General features: G+C 32.8%; 1 protein-coding gene across 1 annotated transcript; it reads right to left on the bottom strand.

The window, feature by feature from the left end:
- Positions 1-201: 201 nt before the first annotated feature.
- Positions 202-1,559, bottom strand: LOC149093342 (uncharacterized). The gene is made up of 4 exons (XM_089268672.1): positions 828-1,559; positions 697-768; positions 491-580; positions 202-426 (listed from the first exon to the last, which is right to left on the bottom strand). Exons 1-4 carry the CDS (start codon positions 1,542-1,544, stop codon positions 355-357), a joined length of 951 nt encoding a protein of 316 aa, XP_089124798.1. The 5' UTR covers positions 1,545-1,559; the 3' UTR covers positions 202-354.
- Between the last annotated feature and the right edge of the window lie 8,817 nt (positions 1,560-10,376).

Below are 10,376 nucleotides of genomic sequence, written 5' to 3'. Positions count from 1 at the left end.
AACATGAAAATCAATCACAAGATAGACTGAATAGCTTGTCAGGAAGCTAGTTATCATTTATTTCGATAATGAATTTAGTACCGATTTTGTTTTTCATAATTCAATATTTAACCCAAGTACATGTCTTTTAGATGATTTAATTAAACAGATAGATTCAAGATACATTCATTAATTTTGCAAAAACTCTCAATTGATCGAAGGTGATATCGATTATAAATTTTCTCATGTTACCTTTAAATCACAAGATCGCATTAAGAAAACCTGCCTACCAATATCGAGTATTTAACAATTACAGCAGCCAGTTATTCAGGTTATGTAAAGTGTACTGGTACTTGGCGCGAGTTTGATAACAACTTATTGCATTTCAACCCAAGAATTGATATTGATCGTTAGAAGCATAATGAAGTTGATGTTTTCCAAAATAAACTGAAACAAATGAACGCAGTGAATTAGCATTTAATCCAGAAAATTGAAACCTAAGAAAACTCACAATAAGAGCAAACTCAGGAGTAATCAGTCCAAAGTCACCGATTAGGATGCCAGTTTGGTTACCATTGATTCGATCTTGAATCTCTAAAGCCTGAGCAAATGTTTTTCATCAATAAATTGTTAGTTTTTTGCATGCGTTTCAGACTAAAAGACAGCACAAAGGAAAAGATTGAATCTTTGAGTGCGATTTTTCGGAAAGTAACGTACCTTGAATCGAGCTGGCCATATCGTTCGTGTATTAAAAATGAGTTTCGTATAATATTCATGTATGCTTAGCACCTGCAAGGAATGACATAAAAAATGAGGGATAGTAAATTTCGATAAAAACTGACACTTACTTTGAAATAATAACTAGACGCCCAATAAGTGCCAATTACGAGAAATATATGGATCGTAATGGCTCCACATGAAATCAGCTTTGAAACAAAATCTGGAAAAAGTTTATAAATCAATGCAAATAAGAGCATAATGTCAGCTTCTATTGCTATTAGTCCATCCAAGTAGAGAAGCAGATAATTCCAGTTACGACTAGATTTATCAATACTATTGAAAACATGGATCACTTGGTTATTAATTTGTATCAGTTTGGCTTGACTCAAAGGAGGTTCATCTAGAAAGCATTTGATTTGGTCAATAATACTATCTATACGTGCACTGATGAATGCAGCGATAGTCCAAAGATATACTCCAATAGAAGATAAAGAAGTGAAAATTGTCATGAATGCAATAGTTTCAATAGGAACATGTAAAATAATGAAAAAGATGTGCATTTTAGTCGCGAAATTGCCCGGAAAATATAAACGAAGAGAAATTGTTACAACAAATGCAATAATACAAGAGGAAATCAAGAGACGTATTCCATTTATCATGAATAGATGGCAAATTTTATTGAATAATTGTGCACATCTTTTATTCAACATGAAATGCTCATAATAAACTCCGTGAATACGAATGTCTAGGAAAAATCTTAATGATGCTAGATTGCCAGCACGTTCGATGTAATGAATGTATTCACGGAGCATGAAAAGGATGATAATGGTAATATTAGCTAACATGAGAAAGGCTGTTTTCATCGGCTGTTCATCTTGGGGAAGGAAATTAGCCAAATATAAATCAATCTTATCATTTCCTTGGAAGTACATGAACAGACTTATTCGGATGACTGTGTAAATGGATGAAATACGAGCGATCCAGTTTGCTATCCATACTCCTCGAGTGATTGGTTTATCGTATTCTTGCTTTAGTCCGCCACATAAACTAACAAGAAACAATTGATTGAGATAATCGAAACGAGCCAAAGCTTCTCTTGTTTCAATATCGGATTCACCAGTCCAGCCAATCAGTTTGTATAAAAAAGGCTTCAAATGTCGACGGATAGAAGATTTCAGTTTCTCAAACATCTCAACCATTTTATTTTTTATGCAATTATGCAGATGTATTTCGGGCAATATTATATTTTGAAATAATAAATTACTAAAGAAGAACAATTTAAGTTTTTTAGTTCCAACTTCTTCGGTTTTCTTACAACTGTATTTATCCAACTTGTAGATTGAAATACATACTTGTAGTTGTATGTACTTCGAATCTACTCACTGTAAACAAACTATTGTTTTTTAAACGCATCTAAATGTTCATGATCACGAAGGCTGATCATTAAATATCGAGTGTATCAAATCAAAATCAATCATACTGCTGTGTTGTAAAGCTTTGTGACTGAAATAAAATTGATTAAATAGCGTATTTTAACCCACAATTTGACGTCCCACTTACTTTATTTTCGATCCTTTCTGTGAGCACTTATGTGCGCTATTGTCTCTTTGGAATTATTGAGTCAATTTAGTAAGTGAAAATGGTTTGAAATTGTTGCAAAGTCAATAGCAAAAAGTTAAAAAGTTTATTTATATATAAAATTTTTAATAGCGAGGTTACATTAAGAAAACCTGCTTATGAAGTTTCAATCATAGAATTATATACTGAAATGAATGAATAAAGTGTATCAATATTAATGTAAACGCAATGCAAAACTCATAACAAGAGGAAATTGAGGAGCAATCTGGCCAAAATCTCCGTTTGCCATGCCAGTTTCTCTCCATTGATTCGATCTTGAATCTGAAAGCATGAGTAAATGTTTTTCATCAAAAATGTCAGTTTGTTTGATGGTGTTTTTGACTCCAAGACTGTGAATCGATAACTAATTGTAACATTGAATCTTAAGGAGCAAATCAGCAGCCAAGTTACGCACCTTGAATCGAGCAGAACTTATTAGTGTATTCAATATAAGTTTCGAATAACATCCGTGCAGGCTTAGAACCTTCAAGTAAACAAATGGAAAAATAAGTGATATTAACTTTGACTATGTAAGTGACACTTACTTTCACATAATAACGAGATGCCCTGACTGTCGCCAGACTCATAAAGGCTTTAAATATGCACGAAGAAAAAGGATAATAAAAAGAAATCGAATTTTGTACAGGGCATTTCAGCTAATTTTACCGATGTTAAATGGCTATATCTTTGCCCCATAGTGACCTTGAGGTTAGATATTTTGTTTATGGAAATTTCGGCGATACTCAATAGTCATATTTCAAGGTCGAGGTCATTCAAGGTCATTTGTCGGAAATCTTTCCTAATGTGTTTAGAGGTCAAAAGAAAGACAAATCATAATTTTCAAGGTCAAATCATCATACTGAGCGAGTTTCATAATTCTGTCACAAGCGCTTCGTGAGATATCGCAATTCAAAATTTCATTAAACTTTCATTACATTTCTTGTTATCAAGTTATTTTCATCTATCAAATTATTATCAAAATGTCGCATAAGTTTTACACTGAGAATGTCAAAGGGGACTCTTATCGAGCGATGCTCGAAACTTTTGTCTTTCCGAAGCTCGCAGAGGTAAGAGAAGATTGGCAGGAGTACTTCATCTGGCAACAGGATGGAGCTCCTGCTCATTTCGCAAAACAGGTCACGGAACTCTTGGATGAGACATTCCCTGAGTGGCTCGGAAGAAGAGGACCTTGGGATTGGCCTCCAAGATCTCCTGACCTGACTGTTTGTGACTTTTACCTCTGGGGGTGTCTGAAAGACAGAGTTTTTGCGCGAGGACCTCGAACCGTAGATGACCTCAAAGAGTTCATCTACGAAGAGTTCCATGAGATTGATCAGGAAGAAATAAGGAAGGCTTGTGCTTCAGTTGCTGTTAGGTGTGCAGCCTGTGTGGCTTTGGAAGGAAAGCAACTGAAGATGCACAAGGATTACAGTTAAATAGCTGTACCCGGTAGGCAAGGGCATCCGGGTCATCAAAACTGCCCAAAGGTCATTCAATCGCAACTTCACCTCCACGTGGTAATGACTGGGTAACTCTAACGAAGCTCTGCATTGATCACGTTCTTTATGTTCAAATCAAGATATCTCACGAAGCGCTTGTGACAGAATTATGAAACTCGCTCAGTATGATGATTTGACCTTGAAAATTATACTTTGACTTTCTTTTGACCTCTAAACACATTAGGAAAGATTTCCGACAAATGACCTTGAATGACCTCGACCTTGAAATATGACTATTGAGTATCGCCGAAATTTCCATAAACAAAATATCTAACCTCAAGGTCACTATGGGGCAAAGATATAGCCATTTAACATCGGTAAAATTAGCTGAAATGCCCTGTAGTTTCAGCTTTTTTCCATCAAACTGATGGATCTGAATTGTTTCTTTATCCACTCTCTGAAAGCTCTCTGTTAACTATTCGTTAAATATATCTAAATGGTCATAATCAAGAATTAAATATTGCATATAACAAACCAAAATCAATTAAAAACTGTTGTCTTGTGTTACAAAATGAAATTGATAATATTGATTAGACATCTCATTTCATCTTTGCATAGATTGTTATAATGAAATTCAGTTAATTGATTTCAACCTTTTCTAGGATTCTAGATTTTCTGTAATTTTAACATGCAAATCAATCACACAATAGACTTTCTAGCTTGTCAGGAAGTTATCATTATTTGGATAATCAATCGTTTCGATTTTGTTTGTCATATTTAACCCAATTAATAAATGGCTATTAGATGAATTAATTTTACAAATATATTCAGATGATATTGCAAGAGCTGTTTAACCGATAGAGGGTGATATCATTCATGGACTTTGTTATGTTACATTGCGATATTAGTTTTGAGTCCTTATGCAAATGAAAGGGAACGTGAAATCAATAATAGACAGGTCATTAGGAAAGCTCGTTTATCAATTGTCGTGTATGTAATGGTTACAACAGCGAGTTGTTCAGTTTATGTAAAACCTACTTGCACTTGGTGCCAGTTTGATAACAACTTATGAAGTATGAAGAAAAGAGTTGATATTGCAAGTTAGAAGCATGATGAAGTTGATGTTTTCCAATATAAACTGTGATCAATGAATAAAATGTATAAGCATTTCGTATGAATGAAGATAAAAGTGACATCGAAAAACTCACAATAAGAGCAAACTCGGGAGTAATGAGTCCAAAGTCCCCGATTATGATGCCAGTTTGGTTTGCATTGATTCGATCTTGAATCTCTAAAGCCTGAGCAAATGTTTTTCATCGATAAAATGTCAGTTATTTTTGCATGCGTTTTAGACTGTAAGACAGCGTCAGGAATAGATTGAATATTTCTGAGCAAATTTTCAGCAAATTACGTACCTTGAATCGAGCTGAACATATCGTTTGAATATTCAATATAAGTTTAGTATAATATCCATGTATGCTCAGCACCTTTAATTAATTATTAATACATGGAAAAATATAATAAGTGTTAGTGAATTTCAAAAATTAACCGACACTTACTTTCACATAATAACTAGACGCCCAATAAGTGCCAATTACGAGAAAAAAATGGATCAAAAAACCTCCAATTGTGGCACACTTTGAAACAAAATCTGGAAAAAGTTTATAAATTAATGAAAATAACAGCATAATGTCAGCTTCTATTGCTATTAGTCCATCCAAGTAGAGAAGCAAATAATTCAAGTTACGACTAGAAGCATCAATGTTATTGAAAACCTGAATCACTTGGAAATTAATTTCTATCAATTCGGCTTGACTTAAATTAGGTTTGTTTAGACAGTATTTGATTCGGTCAATGATACTATCTATGCGTGCAGTGACCAACGCTGCAAAAGTCCAAAGATAAACTCCAATGGAAATTAAAGAAGTGAAAATTGTGCTCAATGCAACAGTTTCGATAAGAATGTGTAAAATGGCGTAAAAGACGTGCATTTTAGTTGAAAAGTTGCCAGGAAAATAAAAACGAAATAAAATTGTCATTAAAAATGCGGCAATACATGAAGAAATCAAGAGACGCATTCCATTTATCATGAATAGATGGCAAATCTTATTGAATAATTGTGAACATCTTTTATTCAACTTAAAACGGTCGCAAGTTACTCCATGAATGCGAATGTCTAGAAAAAAACTTAATGATATTAAATAACCAGCACGCTCGACGTAATGAATGTATTCACGGAGCAGAAAAAGGGTGAAAATGGTAGTGTTTGTCATTATAAGAAATGCTGTTTTCATCGGCTGTACATCTTCGGGAAGGAAATTAGCCAAATATAAATCAATCTTATCATTTCCTTGATAGTACGTGAACAGACTCATACGAATCATTGTGTAAATGATTGCAATACGAGCGATCCAGTTTGCTATCCATACTTTTCGAGGGATTGGCTTATCATATTCTTGCTTTTGTCCACCACATAAGCTCACAAGAAACAATTGATTTAAATAATCGAAACGAGCTAAAGCTCTTCTTGTTTCAATGTCGGATTCACCAGTCCAACCAATCAGTTTGTATAAAAAAGGCTTCAAATGTTGACGGAAATTCGATGGCTTTAGTTTCTCAATCATTTTAACCATTTTATCTTATATAGTTATGCAGGAAAATTTTGGGTTTTATTATATTTCAAAAAATAAATTGCTAAAGAAGAACAGTTTAATAAAAAGAAATATGAGTTTTTAGTTTCAATTTTATGGTTCAACTGTTTTTATTCAACTTGTAGATTGATCTGAAATACTTCTGAATCTACTCACTGAAAACAGTCTTTTGTTTTTTAAACGCATCTAAATGTTTATGATCACGAAAGAACTATCATTAGCAATTAAATATTCAATATATCAAATCAAAATCAATCAAACAAGGATGTGTTGCAAGGATTTTCGATTGAAACTAAATTAATAAATTGATTGAAAAACGTATTTCGAGCTAGTTGAATAAGTTCAACTGAATAAACATACAAAACAAGTTTATAGTTTTACTTATTTATACAAAGAAGAATGAAAAGCTTCATTCCGTTTACCATCAAGAGATGAAAAATTCTGCTTTCATTAGTAAAAAGTTAAAAAGTTTATTTATTAATATATATAAAATTTTTAATAGCGAGTTCGCATCAAGAAAACCTGCTTATGAAGTTTCAATCATAGAATCGTATTCTGAAATGAATTAATAAAGTGTATCAATATTAATGTAAACGCAATAAAAAAACTCATAATAAGAGGAAATTGAGGAGCAATCAAACCAAAATCTCCAATTGCGATGCCAGTTTCTCCCCATTCATCCAATCTTGAAGCTGAAAGCACGAGCAAATGTTTCATCAATTAAATGTCAATTTTTTACTGCTTCTACTTAAAAGATGAGCTTAAAATGGAGTCACTCTTTCTGGGAGTTAAATCGATTTCGAATTTTTATTGATAGATTTCGGTACATTCAGCCTTCTCAAAGACCAATATAACAGAATTAGCTGCCACCAATTTTCTATTTCGCCATTTTATCGCCTTTTTTCAAAAAAACTTGTATGCTCTTCTAAGACGGATTTGTGCGTTCATTTTCATTTTCAAAATAGCAAAATGCAAAACCCAATAGAAAAAATTACAAATTTTTCTAGAAAAAAGGCGATAATATGGCGAAATCGAAAAGTTGGCAGCTGATTTATCCATATTGGTCTTCAATGGTATATCAATATCTTTTGGAGAGCATATAGATGCATCAATCCAGTTCAGGGAATAAAGTTCATGTAATTTGATGTACTAGACCAGCGAATTGATATTGCATGTTAAAAGCATGATGAAGTTGATGTTTTCCAAAATGAACTGAAATGAATGAACGCAGTATATTAGCATTTATTACACTATTAATATATAAATCCAGAAAATTCAATACCACAACTCACAATAAGAGCAAACTGAGGAACAATGAAGCCAAAATCTCCGATTGCGATGCCAGTCTTGTTCCCATTGATTCTTTCTTGAATCTCTAAAGCCTGAGCAAATTTTTCATCAAAAAAAATGTCAGTTTGTTTGAATGTGTTTTTGAATAAAAGACTGTGAATCGACGACTAATTGTAACATTGAATCTTAGGGAGCAAATGAGCAGCAAGTTACGCACCTTGAATCGAGCAGAACATATTGGTGTATTCAATATTAGTTTCGTATAATATCCGTGTACGCTTAGAACCTTCAAGTAAACACATGGAAAAATAAATGACATTCACTTTGACAATTTAAGTAACGCTTACTTTAACATAATAACGAGATGCCCAATAGTTACCAATGACGAGGAAAAAATGGATTGTTATGCCTCCGATTGTAATGATTTTAGAAATGAAATCTGGAAAAAGATTTAAAATCAATGAAAATAACAACAAAAGGTCACCTGCAACTGCAATCAGTCCAAAGAGAAAGAGCAGCAAATAATTTGAGTTACGATTAATTTGATCAACATAATTGACAACCAGAATCACTCGTTCATTAATCTGCTTCAGTTCAACTTGACTTAAAAAAGGTTTATTTAGACAGTATTTAATATGGTCAATAGCGCTCTCCATTCCTAAAGTAAATAAATAAGCTAAAGTCCAACAATATATTCCAACATTAGCCAAAGCAGAGAAAAGTGTCATTGTTGCAACAGTTTCAATAGGAACATGTAAAATGATGAAAAAGATGTGCAATTTGGTTGCATAAGTGGACGGAAAATAAAGACGGAGTGTCAATGTTAATGATACTAGATAAGCCATGATAATAATCATGATTCGTATCCCATTTATCATGAATAGATGACAAATTTTATTTAGTTTTTGTGAGCATCTTTTATTCATCATAAAAGGTGCATGAGAAACTCCATGCATACGAATGTCTAGGAAAAATCTCAATGGTATCAGATAACCAGCACGTTCAATGTAATGAATGTATTCTCGGAGAGCAAAAAGGATGAAATAAATGATATCAAACAAAACATAAAAGGCTGTTTTCATCGGCTGTACATCTTCGGGGATCGTATTAGCCAAATATAAATCAAGCTTATAATTTCCTTGATAGTACATGAACAAACTTGCTCGGATCATTGTGTAAATTACTGAAATACGAACAATCCAGTTCGCTATCCATACTCTTCGCGTAATTGGTTTATCGTATTCTTGCTTTTGTCCACCACATAAAGTGACAAGAAACAATTGATTGAGATAATCGAAACGAGCTAAAGCTCTTCTTGTTTCGATATCGGATTCACCAGTCCAACCAATCAGTTTATATAAAAAAGGCTTCAAATGTCGACGGAAATTCGTTGGCTTCCTTTTCTCAATCATTTCAATCATTGCACTGCATATATAAGGAATCAATTAAATTTTGTTGAGATGAAAGCAATTTACTAGAGAGATCTGATGGAAATGGAAATCTTCTCGATCTTACAACTGTTTATATAATAACTTGAAGATTGATCTGAAATACTGCTTACAGTGCAGTCTATTTTTTCATTGATTTATAACCTTGTCGAAATATTTGTGCACGAAAGAGTGATAATTACGAATCAATTGTCGAGTTAAATATTAATAAAAAATTATTTATTTGCATACAAGAAAGGCTTTGACTCATCTTTATGAATAAATTGTTTCTAATATAACTTGTTTTTATTCCAATACATTTCAGATCATTTACTTTTCTTTGTGACGAAGATCGTTTGTTGATTGCATCTAAATGGTCATAGTCACGGATTTTCTTTAGAGTTGCATGATACCCGAATAAAGTATTTATTGAAAGAACAATTTTTGTCATGAGTATCGATACTATTGAAAATACTAATATTATAAAATATTGTGAAAAGTATTGCAATATCAATGTCATTTGGAAGTTAGCATTTTGCTAGGCAGAGATCATGACATAAAAGACAAAAGATTCAAGCCTTTTCCATAATTCTATTAGTGATTTAAAAGATTTATCCACTTTAGATAGAAGTAATCGGGCTATTCTACAGCGAATGAACCCAAATTTTTGAGTTCGAGGCTTTTGGCAGCGTTAAAAAGACACTAAAATGTCAGAAATTTCAACGAAAAAATATATCGAAAGAGCAATACTATTGCAGAAAGTATCGATAAGTATTGTTGAGACTGGTATCGATAATATTACTCAAAAATATAATATTGCTGCAACACTAGTTTGCTTAATGAGACCATTTCAATAGATAGATGTAAGGTTACCATATCCCTAAGATCTATCGATCAACGAATTATAATAATATTTATCGGAGCGTAAATTCATACTTCAGTTGAGCCATTTTGAAAATGCACTTTTTGATTTCATTACGAAGACGTACAGTCACAACTTTTGAGTCAAAAAAACTTTTTATAAAATGTTGTTTACTCGTGGTCAATGGATGTCACCGTGGTCAATGCAGCGATAGTCCAAAGATATATTCAAGTGTTAATCAAAGAAGAGAAAAGTGTCATTAATGCAATAGTTTCAATAGGAATATGTAAAATCGACGTGCATTTTAGTTGCAAAAGTTCTCTGGCAAGTATAAACGAAGTTGTTGGGAAATGCATGGGTTTGGTTATTTAAAGCAACGAATTGCTAGAGA

Source organism: Tetranychus urticae, chromosome 3 (assembly GCF_039701765.1).
Source record: "Tetranychus urticae isolate SD_2017Ah chromosome 3, NJAU_TeUrti_SD_1.0, whole genome shotgun sequence".
NCBI classification, from domain to species: domain Eukaryota; kingdom Metazoa; phylum Arthropoda; class Arachnida; order Trombidiformes; family Tetranychidae; genus Tetranychus; species Tetranychus urticae.
Note: the sequence above shows the minus strand (reverse complement) of the source record. Positions and strands in the feature narration are given on the sequence as shown.